The 16160-nt window shown below is 33.6% G+C and overlaps 1 protein-coding gene across 28 annotated transcripts; it reads left to right on the forward strand.

Annotated features, from left to right (window-relative positions):
• Window positions 1–3427: 3427 nt before the first annotated feature.
• On the forward strand, window positions 3428–16070 carry LOC107856360 (protein Iojap, chloroplastic). 28 transcript variants are annotated; one of them, XR_007057911.1, is made up of 6 exons: window positions 3447–3600; window positions 5619–5739; window positions 13748–14053; window positions 14540–14727; window positions 14857–14945; window positions 15614–16070. XR_007057911.1 is itself a non-coding variant. In XM_047415637.1 (6 exons), the coding sequence occupies exons 4-6, from the start codon at window positions 14627–14629 to the stop codon at window positions 15849–15851; spliced, it is 327 nt and encodes a 108-aa protein (XP_047271593.1). In that variant the 5' UTR covers window positions 3455–3600; window positions 5619–5739; window positions 13748–14053; window positions 14597–14626; the 3' UTR covers window positions 15852–16070. The 28 variants fall into 28 exon arrangements, 11 of the variants coding, with proteins under 11 accessions (XP_016556862.1, XP_016556856.1, XP_047271593.1 ...); XM_047415637.1 differs by having other exon boundaries at window positions 3455–3600; window positions 14597–14727; window positions 15715–16070; XR_007057921.1 differs by lacking the exon at window positions 5619–5739 and having other exon boundaries at window positions 3435–3600; window positions 13733–14053; window positions 14520–14641.
• Window positions 16071–16160: the final 90 nt, after the last annotated feature.

The following is a 16160-nucleotide window of genomic DNA, read 5'->3' on the forward strand; positions in this document are numbered from 1 at the left end:
TGCTGGTTTTATATGATCGCCACTAAGTTCTGTATCGGGGTTTATCCTAATTGCTGGTCGTCTAGGTACATTACCTGTACTATAATCGATTGGCTGAGGATTAGGGTTTGTTTGTTGGAACGGGCTAGCACTTGAGGAGCTAGTTGGTTCCAATTCTGCTAGTTCTTTATAACTAATAGCAGAACTTATTATAGAAAATGTGTCTTCATCTTTTTTAAGGCGAGTTTTGCTATTTCTATATCCTAAATTATCATTTCTTTCTAAACAGTTTTTGAAATGTTTTATACATTCTTCAATTTGCATGTCGTCTTTTCGACATCCTTTACATTTGAAAGTTATATTTTTATATTCTTCCGCTAAAGTTTCAGCCTTTTCTATGGCCATGTCTACTTCATATCCTTCTTGTAAAACTTCTATATTCATAAATTCGCTTTCCGTTTCTATATTACTTTCTGTTTTATCGTCGTCTAAGTTTCTTTTGGTTGTGTAGTTATAATTTGTAAATCTTACAGAAGTTTCTCCTTTACTTGTAGTATATAATAGATGAGAGTCTGGTGTAAAAGTTTTTGGTTTAGTAAATTTATTTAAATTCCATTCTAAGTCTGCGTATATTTCGGGATCTATTTTTATTGGCTTTATTAAACTTATACCTTTATTCCCCATTATTTCTACTACATCATTTACTTTTAATTTAAATTTCGTATTACTGCTTAAAGTTAATTTCCCAATGAAACCTATGCACATTAGTAAATTATTTCCTCTATTCATTTCTTCGTATCCCTTAGTTTGAATTCCTATTTTAATATTTTGTCCAAATTCTTTTAAATTCATTAGAAAGTCTGGACTTATGTAAAATATTCCTCCATTATTAGTCATATCTACTTCAGTTAATCCTATTATTGATTTTTTAATGTCTGACCATCTATCATCATATATGGTTATCAATACTTTGGATCCTAAATTTTTTCTAGTTAATCCTTTTATTCCTATAACTATTAAACTCATATGCATTAAAACCATTCTATTTTTTAGATGTTTTAGCGAGTGAGCATTTACTAAGTCTAATATTTTAAAGTCTTCTCCTATGGCAGATATTTGTTCTTCTCTATAATGTCTATATAACTGGTTATCTGTCGAAAAATATCCTGCATTATATAGTGTCTTAGGATTTAGTAATTTTAATTGATGTTGTTGAAAAATCTGTAGGTCTTTGTCTACATCTATTATTTCATTGAGTTCTTGATTCTGTTCTGCATTAGGTTGTCTTCGACATATTCTAGCTAATATATTGTTATTTCCTATTCTATTTTCTGAAAAACTTACTCTTTGTCTTTCTTCTCCTTGTCCTGTATTATTTTCGAAGGCTCTCCGTCGATTTGATAGAAAGTCCATTTTTGCGGTTTTCGTATTATATTTTTTCGTTCTTGTTTAGGAGTTAACTCGATTCTTTTTGTTATTTCTTGTAAGTCTTTGATTTCTGTTGTTATGTTTTCTACCTGTTCTACAAGCTTAGATATTAGTTGAGTTGTTTTTAATTCCAATTCTTTAGGTTTTTCTATTATAGTTGCTATTAATTTTTCAATTTCAAATTTTGTAGGTATTTTTTCCATATATATATATATATGTACGCACCTTGCGCGTGTATCTTGCTTTAGTGAGTTCAAATATTACACTAAACATGATATTTGTTTAAATAATAAAAATGAATATAATAATTAAATTTAATATCTTTTGAGTATGTAAAGATGGAGAATTTATTTATTAAACCTAATCTTTATCCAAAATATTTTTAAAAGTCGATCGACATTCATCTACCATTTGTAAATTGCAACAAAACAATTCAATGATGGAGACATCAAACTAATAAAATTTAATTTAATTTTTACACATAAAAAATTTCTCAAAATCGTCTGACACTTATCTACCACCTGTAAATAATAACAAAATAAGACGATAATAGAGATATCAAAATAATACTAGTAAATCCAACCTTTACATACCAAAAAACTCAAAGCCGACCAACATTTATTTATCACCTGTAAACTGCAATAAAATAATACGACAAAAGTGATATCAAAACAATACAATTAAATTTAAATTTTTCACACAAAAAATTCTCTAAACCGATCAAGATTCATCTACGAACTCTAAAATACCACAAAATAAAAAAATAATAGAGATATTACGATTATACAATTAAACCTAACTTTTACCTTAAAAAAAAATTCCAAGTCGATCCACATTCATGTTGCATCTGTAAATTAAAATAAAATAATAATAATAAAGATATCAAAACAATATAATTAAACTTAACCTTTACACAACAAATTCTTCAAAGCCAACCGGCACTCATTTACGACATGTAAACTATAAAAAATAAAATATAATAGTGATCACAAAGCTTCGATTTTGATCCAAGTAATTCTTGGCTGAGCGAAGAAATCGAGGGTTGGAAAATCAAGTATCAACCAATCTAGACATGTCGAATCAAGCTAGATGAGTTCTCTAATTTAACATATAGATTTTATTTTAATGTTTGTAAGTTTTTGTCCTCATAATTAATATTGAACCACTCTTTCTATATTTAAGAGACTTGTAGGAAAAAAGCCTCAATTTCACGTGAAGAAACAGAGACATAATTAATTAATTGGTAACTATACATATAGCCTTTATTAAAAAAAAAAAATCGAATAAGAATTTACTTTAAGCATTGTTACTTATTTTACATGTTATTTTCACTTTTTTCTTATAGTGTTTTCACCTTTTTTCCTTTATATAAATATATTTTAAAAAATTCACTTTATCACAACCAAAAAAAAAAGAGTACGGCTGATTAAGAAATTTTCTCCAAAATTATTAGTGTGTCTCCTTTTTTTATTTTGGATACATGATTTTCCCCCAAAATATAACTAATGTCTTTTTGGTTTATGAATTGTCTACTATATATATACCATATATTTTAGGAAGTTAAGTAGAAAGGAAAATATTAATTAATTCTTCTATCATATATTTTAGTAAGTCTAATTAATATATAATGAATAATAAATTAAAAAAATAGTGAAAAGACAGTTTTGTCCAAAGAAAAGTGTTTTAATGAAGGGCAAAAAGTTCAAATCACTTTTCCAAGGGTCTTCATACTTTTAATATATTATATTTATATGTATATATAAATATTTTTATTGGGTTATCGGTTTACTCAATAATCCGATAACAAAAAATCAAATTGAATCAATAACCCAATAATTATTTTTTATAAATTCATTAAAAAATCGTTAATTCAATAACCAAATAATAATAAATTAATAACATTTTTATCGATTGATTTGATTTTTGTACACCGTAGTTAGAGATAGAGTTTAAAAATTAAAGATTCAAATTAGTATCTAAATTATATTTGGGTTAGGCTTTTACTTTTCCACCGTTTTAAACTTTTTTCGCTATATGGGTATCCAAATTATTTTAAGCTAATTTTCTCCCTTCCGCCGACTAACTTTTTTTTTTTTTTCTCCTATTCTAAATAAAGTTGCTTCGCTTGTCTCTCTCACAAAACCCCTTGTTCGCAAATTCCGTTGGCCACGATGAGAAGTTCAGACGATGATGGTAAGCAGGCTCCTCTCCTTCCCTTTCCTTATTTAGGATTAACTATTTAAAGCACTTTTTAGGGTTTCATTAGCATCAGTTATCAGATTATTATCGAAACACAGTGTGTGTGTGTGTGTGTGTGATTGACTATTGAGACTTTATTCATTACTTTTCTCTCTAGCTTTCAATTACACTTTTGGATCATAACTTTTAAGAATATTGTTACCATTATTTTGGGATTTTTAGTTGGAATAAATTCAAGCAACACTTTTGATTTTCATATTGCTGTAAGTAAACCTTCTCAATTATGGATTCAACTTGTGAACATGTTTGTTCTAGCATGAGTGGCTAAACCCTTTAGCCCGATTTATGGGATCTGTGGGTTAGGTTTTGACTTGATGCTAGGTGTCTAAAAATTCGAAAGGTGGTAGGAGTATGTTGTAATTCCTTTGTTTTACACTTAATCATCTATTGGTTGCAAACAATAGGTTTGCCTTAGGTTTATTGCTCTAACCGAGAAATAAATTAGAGGAAGTGAATTATCAACAGAGTGTGGGAAGGCTAGCTCTCACTTAACGGTAACAGGATTAATCTACTTCAGATAACATCCGGTTAGCAAGTATAAGTTATCTAAGTTCGAGAGAATTAGGTAATAAATTGTTGGGATAGGTCGAGAGACATTCAGATAGAATTTAGGCAAGGATAATCTGTTGCTTCTATCCACCAAGAGAATCTTGAACCGCATCTAGTTTCTGTCAAATACCAACACCCATAGTGAACATAACTCCGGCTTGTCCTCAAATCTTAGTTACAACCATTCCAATTACTGTGATATCTACTTGTTTGTTAAAACTCCAAACCCCTAATTCACAGGAAGCAATAGACTACCAGTCAGTTAACTAGCATACAATTTAATTTCACAAGTGTATTCCTTGTGGGATTCGACCCCAACCTAGTTGGGTTATATATTGACGACAATCGCTTGCATTCTCATACCAGAGGTGTAATTTGAGCGTTATCATAACCCAATTAGTTATTTCTTTCCGAGACTACACATTCCTTACCCTTAAGAGTACTCTCATCTTCCAAGAAGAGATGAAATTGTCACACCATAGTGAGGTATAGCATATAAGCTATAGCCTTCAAGACAAGCTATACTCCCAACATCATTCTCACCGCTAGGTCCATTAGGAGTGATTATACCATCTTCAAATAAGAAATTTACCTAAAATGAGAATGATCTATCCTGGGGCAGATTTGGCACAAGCAAGTTCACTCTCTAAAGGACAACCATCAAGTTTCAAAAGGTTTCAAACACATAATCATTCCGGTGAACAAAACAGTCCATAGGATCTTCTTTACCAAATGTCAAGCTCACGGTTTCACTCCTATTATTCTGACCAACATTTTCAAATTACTCTCTCACTTGAGGTCTATTAATTACAACACACATAACCTCAAGTGGTGGACTAGTTCCGCACACAAGTTGATCAACACAATTCCCATAAGATGATGTACTATCATTCAACATAATGACTTCAACACTAGGTGGACACAAATTAATCTTACAAGAAGAGTAAATTCGGTCATCAATAAGATCAACTAGTGTATCCACACTCATAACATATACAACATCATCAAGAGGCAAAGAATGAATAGACGATGTACTATCATTCAACACAATGACTTCAATACTAGGTGGACATAAATTGATCTTACAAAGAGTGTATTTGGTCATCAATAGGATCAACTTGTGTATCCTCACTCACAACATGTACATCATCAACAAGAGGCAAAAAATGAATAAACTCACAAGTAGGTAAGCTACTATTCACACTCAATGGGCTACTGGCCACACAAACAGCATTCGCATACGCAAAAGTGTAAGAGTTAGCTATTTTACCTTGAAGTTCTTGAGTATATTATTCTTTACCTTGGTGTGAACGTTTCCCACAAGCTTCAGCAACAACTAAGATTTCCCTAACCTTAAAAAGGAATCTTCTCCTTCCTCCGCTTGCCATGTGGTATTGATACAGGCACGACTATGAAGATTGATGTGTGTGCAAGTGTGACACGAGGCCATCCAAGGGAGTGCAATGCTAAAGTGTGGGGAGGACCAAAATGCATACTAAAGATGCTCCACTTTACACTAAAGAGGTGCTCCTTAGTCATTAAGAGTCTTTTGGATAATTCACTTTGTTATGTAATTGACTATATATAGTTTAGTATTAGGGTTTTCATTTCTTAGTTGATTATTGTTGTTAGTCTTGAACCTTGAAACACCAAGTCCTCTCTTCACTTGAGACAAAATCGAAATTAGGTCACAAGTGTGAATATCACTCGTGTTGCAATTGTTGGCTTGAAACGTTGGTGCTAGAGGAGGTAACATTCCTCTTGTGTCTTCGTAGGAGATTGGTGATAGTTTGTGTATGTTATAAGGGTCCTTAGGTTTGACATATCTTGGTGTTCTTGTAGTCTATATACTCTTTTGTCAATCTATTTATCCTCTTTATATATTGCTACCCGTTTGTGTTCTTGTGTTGTCATTTTGAATCCGTGTTGTGTCTTGTTGTGTGTTGCGATTTTTGGACTGTTTGTGCCTTGTTTGGAAAGTTTGGTATCATTTGGTATCAGAGCTAAGGTTGATTTTCTTCCTACAACACCAATCTTGGACTTGATTAGTTGAAAAATAAAAAAAAAAGTGTTCCAAGTGTTGGTGTTCTTGGCTGAAGTATTCTTCTTGTTGTTGTTGTGTTTGGCCGAGATTTGTGTTTAGATTTAGGTGTGTTTTGTTTGTCTTAGTTGTTTCTAGTGTTGGTTTTCTTTCTCTCTAACGCTTATTGAGTCTAAAACCAAGTTCTTGAGCTAAGTTTTAAGTTGTTGTTTAAGGTTGTTGGACGGCTTGTTGTTGTTCTTCTTGTCCTTCATGTTGTGTTGAAGAATTATCTTTAAAAGTGTTGTTTGATCTTGAAAAGAGAAAAGAAAAGTGAGACTTTGTGTTTGTCTTGGAAACATTTTCAAGACATCACCAAATTAGTAAAAGAACAGAAGACATTCAAAAAGTAGTTACTAAAAAGAGTACGACACTTTTTCAAGATTGTCCAAAAATGGAAAAAGGGACAAGACATCCAAAACGGTTGTCTTGCCAACAGTGTGTAAACCGGTGAAAAACTTTTAACTCTTGAAAGGAGGGTCTAAAACCTTGTATACCTACCCACATAGCCGAAATTTCTTCATCAAAAGTGTGAAATTGAACAACTTAATTCTTGGAATAAATTTCTTCAACTTCAACAACATTTCCAACGACATTAGTTGTTGGCCACGTCATCAACAAGGCTCAAAATTTGGGAATTTTTAGTTTCTCTTCTTTGTTTCCATCGGTCTCAACTTTGTTGACTCTTATACTAATTGACAACTAGTAAATATCTACTAAGTTGTGAATTAGTTTTTGAGTACGTTCTTCGTGTTAGTGTTATTTTTGTGCTTTTCTCGTTTTTGAGTCATAGTATTTCTTAGTTCAAGTTCGAGCATTACTTTCTTGAGTTTTCAAACAAAGAGTCCATTCCGTCCAAGAAGTAGGCTTACTCCTCAACTCATCACGAGCTACAAGTCAACTTGCAGCACTTGTGACATCAAGTGGGAGACTACAAAAGTGTGAAAGTGTAGTGAGGTTGTTTCTGAACTAACATGTGTTTTGTTTGTAGGTTTTGTGTGGTATTGTTGTTGGCGGGTTCAAGAACTTGAACCTTGTTGTTGTTGCTGTGTGTGACGTTGTGGACTGTTTTAGTGTTTGGTTTGACCCTAACTTGAACGTTTGCCTTGGGTATAATCGTAATGGAACCCGAGGTTTCAACCACTCAACCCACGATGGACAACAATGTCATTAATGCTATATTGGCTCGTCTTGAAGCCATGTCCCGTGACATTGCTAGAGTGAATGCGAGTATTGAAAATTTAAACTCGGACATGACATTGTTTCGCCCGTTTGACCACCTAAATAGTCCCGCCTACCCAAATAGACTATACTAGGCCGTTCCCCAGCCTCCCTGACACGCCTTGGTTTATTTTTGGCCTATTTCACGTCCGGACCATGGGCACACCACCGGAACCGTAGACTATGGCACATCGATTTGGCCCGAATACGCCCCTTTTCATGCAAGAACAATTTTAAGTTGCATGGGTTTTATTTATGGAGGCTGGTTCATATATCTTTAATGTATCCCTTAATAAACCAAAGTTTATACATCATTATTTTTCACTTGGGTCCTTGATACAAAACTGGGAATCAATAATACAAGCTTTGTCCTAGAATTTTGTCATTTTGTTTTGTGTCTAATTGGTATTCGGTATAGTCTACTCTTCACAAAGGAACAAAGTTCATTACTCAAATTTCAGAACTAAAAGGACATATATATCAATTATGTCTTGATTCAAGACTTTGACCTTTTCTTTAGTCTCACATTCCTTTAATGGTATATTTTTGTGTCTCTGGTTTAATCTACTTTTGTAGATGTTTGACTTCCTGGCTGCTGCTAAATTCCCGAAATTGTCTTCACACAAGACTTTTGGTACTAACTTAAAATTAATTTTAACTATGTATAAATAATATAATTTTTCGCCGAAGGGTGTTCGGATGAAAACCCCTGGCCTAGCCCAAGGATAGCTCCTCCCCTGTCTGTTCCGCAACTACACACGGAGCTATACTAAAAGTTACGAGTTTGGTTGAATTCAATAGCCTATCCTTCTATTCTCTATTGAGTGGTGAAGACCTTTATCCATTGTTACTGAACCTTCTTGATTCGTTGCAGACTGTTTTCAAACTTTTTTGTTCAAAAACTTTATTAAATATGCATAAATTATTAATTTTAAATACGATAGCTTGAATGAATTACATTATCAAACTTGTAAGCTTCAAAATCTGACTTGTCTTTGAATTATTTTGGTGATATTACAATAAAATTGCAATAAATATTACAGTGGATTACAACTGAAAATTACAAAATGAATAAAGGAAAAATATATTTCTTCTTCTATGGCTGAGGCGCGGATATCTCGCTCTCTTTAAGAAGATTCAAGCCCACTGCGGTAATTATTTCTCCGGTCCAGCAGTAACATACTTTGACTTGTCCCCTCCAGGATACAACCGCCTATACACAGTAACTCAATATTCTGGACTAAAATTGAGTTCAAAGCTCTCAAAAATAAACACCTCCTTTCAACAAATTAACTTTTTTTTTTTTTAATTTTTGTAAACTTGTATATATCTATATTTTTCTTTCTCACTTTTCTTTATGAAAAATGATACTCCTATTTATAGGAGAGTTCATATAGAAAAGATGAATAAAAAATAGTAGTTGAAAAATGAATAGTAGCCGTAAAATGAATAGTCAATTAACATGGCATTAGTCAACTCAACCAAAGTTCTATTCTTCCTTTCCGCTACACCATTAGATGCAGGAGAATAAGGAGTAGTAGTTTCATGAATTATACCCAATGATCTTACAAAAGAATTGAACTCAAGTGACTCATATTCACGGCCTCTATCACTTCTAATTCATTTTATTTTTCTATTAAACTGATTTTCAACTTCATGGAGAAAAGTTTTTAAAATTCTCAAAAGCATCACTTTTATTTTTCATTAAACATATGTAAACTTAGAAAAATCATCAATGAAAGTGATGAAATATCTATTTCCTCCACGAGTTAAAAATTCCACCAAGTTTTCAAATATCACTATGAACTAATTCTAATAATTCAGTTTTTCTTTCAATTTTGTGATTTTAGCTGTACTACAAGCTTCACATTTTTCAAAATTCTTTTTGATCATTGGAATTAATCCTAAACTGCTTATGATTCCCACATAACAATTATTTATATGACACAAATGAGCATGTCAAAAATTAGTAGAAGAAAGCATATAAACAGAAGTAGATGTTTTATTCATCTCAACACTTAATTTGAACATACCATCACATGCATACCCTTTCCCCACAACTCATTATTTTTCACAGTTACATACTGGTCAGATTCAATAATCTGTTTGAAGCATGCCTTATTAAGAAGAAAACTAGACATCAAGGTTTTCCTCATTGAAGGAGTATAAAGTACATATCTTAAGATTAATACTCTTCCAGAAGTAAATCTCAACTTGACATTCCCCATTCCAAGTGCTTGACTTGTATGTGAATCTCCAAGTATGATGGTTTTGGGCTTCTCAAATTTTGTATAATTTTTAAATCAGTCTTTGTCGTAATAGACATGACGGTTTGCATCAGAGTCAGCCCACCATCCATCAACATTCACCACCATGTTTATGTTTGTAATAATTGCCACAAAAAGGTTCTTCGGTAACGTTTGCTTAAGGTGTAGATCCACGTTTCTGATACCTGCAAAATCGAGAAATATGCCCACTCTTGCCACAGACAAAGCACAGTCCTTTTTCATGTACATTTTTTTTGCTTGGTTATTTCCACTATTATTATTATTGGGATGTCTACCATTATTTTTCTTAAATTTTTTCTTCTTAGGCTTCAACGCAGTATTTTTGTTAGGTTCAGGGGTAGCATTACTTGAAGTTAAATTTACCTTCGATATGATGTTGTTCTCTTCTGTTTGCATAAGTGCATCTTGGCCCCTTGCTTCTTCCATACGGATTCTCATTATCAAAGTCTCAAGAGAAGTTTTCTTTTGCTTGTGGCGTATAGTTTTTTAAAATTCTTTCCACGAAGGTGGAAGTTTATCAATTATGCACAAACAATAAGGTTATCTCCAATTTTGACTTCTTCAGACCTGAGCTCGCCAACGATCATTATAAAATCTTGAACTTGGTCTACTACTGATTTGTTGTCCACCATTTGGAAACGAAAAAATCTGCTAGCCGCATATTTTTTCGCTCCTGCCTCCTCAGTGTCATATTTACCCTGCAATGCTTTCCAAATTTTCTTTGCAATAGAGTAAGTTCTATCATAATAATCATAAAAATTATCAGACAATTTAGTAAATAATACCGACACTTGTAGGAGTCACCGTCGTATTTTTCAGTTTTCTCTTGAAGAGAAATAAGTTCGTCGTCGGTCATGTTAGAGTTATCTATTTTATTTGGGTTCTTCTCCGTTAACACATAAGAGACATGGAGAAGACTTAGGTAAAAAAGAACTTTACCCTCCCACCTTTTAAAGTGAGTAAAGTTGAACCGGAATGACTTGTTTAGATCTCCCAGCTTGACATCTGCGGAATTTTCAGTTGTTGCCATTGTTGAATCTCCTTAAAATTGTTGGTGATATTACAATAAAATTGCAATAAATATTACAATGGATTACAACTGAAAATTACAAAATAAATAAAGAAAAAAATATTTTTTTTCTTCTATGGCTGAGGCGCATATATCTCGCTCTCTTTAAGGAGATTCAAGCCCACTGTGGTAATTATTTCTCCGGTCCAGCAGTAACATACTTTGACTTGTCCCCTCCAGGATACAACAATCTATACACAATAACTCAATATTCTGGTCTAAAATTGAGTTCAAAGCTCTCAAAAATAAACACCTTCCTTCAACAAATAAACTCTTTTTTTTAATTTTTGTAAACTTGTATATATCTATATTTTTCTTTCTCACTTTTCTTTATGAAAAATGATACTCCTATTTATAGGAGAATTCATATAGAAAAGATGAATAAAAAATAGTAGTTGAAAAATAAATAGTACCCGTAAAATGAATAGTAGCCATCTTTGTTGATTCTTTAATTTTGACAAAGATTAGCCAATATTTTTGACTATTTAGAATTTAAAAAAATGACAACTTTCACACTAGATTATAATGATACAAAAAAAAATAATTAATTAATCTAGCATTAATAAAGTATTAAAATACCATTAATCCATCAAATTACAATATACGCCAATTCAATATCTTTTGCATTGAAATTGATTAACTTCTATGGCCCAAATAGGACAAGCATGGTCACAAAGTATGGAGATATTAATAGCAAAAAAGCAATAGTATGGGTAGCCCCAAAGTCAAGTTGACTTGGTTGATGGGGAAGTCGTCCCCCCTGAAATTTGTCCACGCAAGAATTAATGTGAGAAGTAATGGTGCTAGTTGATTTTTTCATGAAAAGCAATATACTAAAAATTAATGATTTTTTGCTATTTTTCGTGTGTTAGTTTATGGACTAATGGGTTAGTGTGACATTCAAATAGATTTTGGGCAAAACTTCCTGTCCACGATCCTGACGACCTATTGAATAGATCGTGTTGGTTTGGAGGGGCGGCCAACGCTTTTTTTAAAGATATATGAGCAAAATATTAAAAATTAAAGATTTTTTTGTAATTTTTCGTGTGTTACCCTATGGATTGATAGGTGGGTGTGGGCGTTCGAATGAATTTTGGACGAAACTTTTTGAACGCATCTCTTATGACTTATTAAATGGATCATGTTGGTTTGGAGGACCAAACGGGAGAGCTCAATCCATAAGACTAGCTAGTCTAATATGTGGAAGAACCCATGCGTGGAACCAGTAACCCCTCTTGGGTCTGGGCCACCACTCCAGGTTGCGGCCCCATGCGTGGAACCAGTAACCTCCTTGGTCACGACTGGTCACGACTGGGCTCAGTTGGTAATGACTGACACTCCTTTTGGGTCCAGGCCGCCACTTCTGACGCACAGGTCACCACTTCGAGTCGTGGCCCCACGCGTGGACTCTCAACAAAAGCACCAAGGTTATAGACCAACCAGAAGAGTCCAATCTAAAAGACTGGTCTAATTGGTGGGAGAATCCATTAGCATTTCTCTATTTATCCAATATGGGACAATTGGTATATAGCAGTTCAGTGCGATCTATGAAATGGTTTCCATGAAAGTAAGTTGTTTCCTTTATATGTTTTTCAAAGTTTGAGAACTATACATAAAATATTATTTTAAGAATATTTATATATAATTCAGACAAACGCTATAAAAATAGAGATGGGTGAGTCTGTTAGAAAAGTTTGGGGGTGAGGGGTGGGGATTGGTGTGGGAGGCCGGGGTCAGGGCGAGCACGAAGCGTGCGGAGAGAGCGGGGTTAGGGTGGTCCAAGGGGTAGGGTGAGTCAGTGTAGGTTGGAGTTGAGGGAAGGACAATCAACTCAAATGCTACTGAAGTCATTTTTCTGATTATTCTTTTTTAAGAAATTGTTTTTGTTTTTAAAAAAAAAAAAAGTTTACAGAATATTTCTACCAATCAAACATGAAAAAATTAAAATTACTCGGTATCAAATACACCTTTAACGATTGAAGATTTTATTAGATTATCATAATATAGAAGACATTTACATTTAATTGTCATTACTCAGAATCATACTTAAGTGATTATGATTACGTGTAAATCTCTATATTGAGTAGTACAAGTAATAATCGTAACTAGGTTCAGAAAAATGGTAGGAATAAATTGAGTCAAATGAATTAGTTGAGCAGTGTAACCTTTTCTAGCTAGTTGAATAAATGGAAAGTGGGATATAGACTTCACTGTGTGATTACTATTTTCGGCAAGCCACTAAAACTTACTTGGTTGTTTTCTCTAACTAGGGATTCAACTTCACAACAGTCAGCTAAACACTGAACTAAATTTACTTGTGAAAAGATATATTTTTGACACTTTGGGTGGGATGCGATCGCGGAGCATTATAGATAAATTTTGAATGAGTGAGATGTAGGTGGGGAAGGAATTTGTCCACCAATATTCTAAGTCGTATAATGGTGATAAAAAATACTATGATCAATCATCATATCTAGTTAGAACCTCTTTTTATGTTTTCATGTAGAAGTTCAGGATTAGTTATAGTATATAGTAACCCTAAAGCCTCTAATTTGAATGCTAACGCATAATAGCTGTCTTTAAAGTACAAATAAGGGGAAAAAGCAAAAGAAGAAGGTAGAATTAGGATTGCAGAATCTAATCCCAGAAAAATACAGCCATGTTATTTTAAGGATTCAGAGTTTTAAGTTTATGCGTTATGAAAATCAAACAAGGCATCTTAGTAGGTTTGAATAAATTATGCATGCATGCATATTAAGAGATTTTTTGACCAAAACTGTTGAACTTTACTGCACTCGTAGCTAAAACTCTAGCTTCTGCCCCACTCTACACATAAAATCGTACTTTTTTGATGTGTAGTCAATATTGGTGTAGAGTCAAGCAAAATGGGAGAAAAGGGATGGTACTTCTATTGCAAAAGAGGGAGAAAATACAGGAACAGTATTAGACAAACAGGGTGACAGGTTCTGGATTCTGGAATAGGCTACTGGTATTGATAAGCCTATTTATAATTCTACTGCTTGTCATGAATGTATTGGCCTCAAGAAGTCATTGGTTTACTATTGAGGCAGTGCTGGAAAAGGCACAAAAACTGATTGGATGATGCATGAGTTTCGACTTCCTGCTGAAAATGACAAATCCACTAAACATAGTCAAGCTAAAAGCATTGCTCAAGAAGCTGTAAGTATATTAATCCATAGAGTTTTACATGTTTACCTCGTGCAAAAGAAAAAGAATCACGTGTGTGTTAAGCTTTTGCCTGTTCTAATATCGTGTTGTATTGTACTATATAACCATTAGAAACAGTTTTAGTTATATTATGTCACACACACACACAAACCTGAAAGTTAAATTTAAAGTGTACTTGCATTATACCTCCCTGTAGTGAAGAAATAGGCTGAGACCCCTTTTGACCTGTACCACTATGATTACTGTACTTCCAATCCTCCATTCTTCTGTGTAGGAACTCCATGCATTAAAGTGCTCATTATTTTTTCATTGCCTCTTCAATCTAGTTGTAGCACTACCAGAAGGTTTTTTAGATAATGTTATTTATATCAGAACTCTCTAATTGTAAGTTAGAACTTAAGGTAGTATAGCCTATAACTAATTGCAATTTGATTCGCTGCATTTTTGCTTACTATAGGTTTGACTTGTTAACTGCAGTAGAATCTGAGAATGAATGTGATGATTGAAGTCTTTGACAGTCTATTCCCTCTGCAGTTGCAATGGCTGTAGCTAAAGTTGCAAGTGATGTCAAGGCTAAAGGTTCTCTTTGTCAAGCCTCTAGTATATTGGACTCGGTTTTTCATTATTGCTACTGCATTCTCTCGCCCACAGATTGATGCCATTGGGTATGATATCATACCTCGAGGTTTCCTATTGGATATTTACCAGCAGCAGCATAAATATTCGCAAATGAATAAATAGACTAAGAGGACTGTTCTTTGCAATTTTGAATTTTGTTTAAATTTCTTATGCAGGACCAGAATAAGAGATATGGCTGAGGAACAATATGGAAAAGTTGCTTCAGGAGATTCAAAACCCAGCTCGTGGACGCTACTGGACTTTGGTAAGTAATTTATGGTACTTTTGCTATTATTTGTGTCATGGCTGGCTGACGAATGTCACTGGATATGAATTTATCTGCTGCCCTCGTTCTTAATTCACCCCGATGTTTTGTTTCATACATAAACAAGTGCAGTTAAGGGACAATATCCTTCTGCACATTGATTAGAAGGGAGTAACTTTGTTGTTGACTAATTTACTCCTCCGACTACTTACTGTGTAACTCTGTTGCTTCTAACTGTCCAGCATAACTTACCCAAACATCGCGCTCAACTGTTACAAGGTATAAAAGAACTTGCAACAATCCGTTATTATTCAAGATGTCTCTGACCATGCTAGGGAGCATTAATTTGTATCATGACCTGCTTCATATGTTATCTCCAATGCTCTAATGACTAAACATGAGTTGTTTGTTTAAAGAAGGTGGTGCTGCATATTATGTACCCTTTACTATCCCTTTTACCTCAATATATTTTCACTAAATTTAAGCTGTGTTTGACGTCTATATATAGATCAAGCTGTATCATTTCCGCTCAGCGTTTAGCGTTATCTAATTTAGCTGCAGCTCCCTTATTGTATTTTGGTCTTTTCATTATAGAGAGTAGATTTTATAAGAAGATTATAGCAACAGCAGATAATAAAAGCATGCTTTTATTTATAACATTACCGCAGGTGCTAGTAAGCCATGAAAGTGTGTTATTCTCCTTGCTGATATGCGCTCCATGCCTCTCTTAATCACTGGTGACATTGTCGTTCATATATTTCTTCCTCAGCAGCGCGAGTACTACTATCTGGAAGAATTCTATCTATAGCAATGCAGCATCCATCGAAGTGCCATTTGAGAACCAACAAAAATTGCGAGGATGTAGCGGTTATTGAAGTCCCAACATTTTGGCCTCGGGGTGATTGACAGAAACTGTAGCAATTTAAGAGTCAGTTAACTGCTGACAATGAGATGATTAACTGTGTTGATCCACCTGCTGTACCATTTTTTATTAGGAAGAATATAATTCTTGTAGAAGATGAAGCTCTGTACTTGAGTTTTTGCTCTGTAGAAAATCTGGTAAAGAAACAGTTTACTTGCATTCGTACTGAATTAAACGAATCCCTCAATGGACTCATTATCTCATCCTCAAAGTACTTTTATTGTTTGTTGTTAGTTTACTGACCTGTTACCGTTCGTTTGCTTCAGTAGAAGAAACATATCATTAGCAAGAGC

The sequence above is a fragment of the Capsicum annuum genome, chromosome 7 (assembly GCF_002878395.1).
Source record: "Capsicum annuum cultivar UCD-10X-F1 chromosome 7, UCD10Xv1.1, whole genome shotgun sequence".
Taxonomy (NCBI): Eukaryota; Viridiplantae; Streptophyta; class Magnoliopsida; order Solanales; family Solanaceae; genus Capsicum; species Capsicum annuum.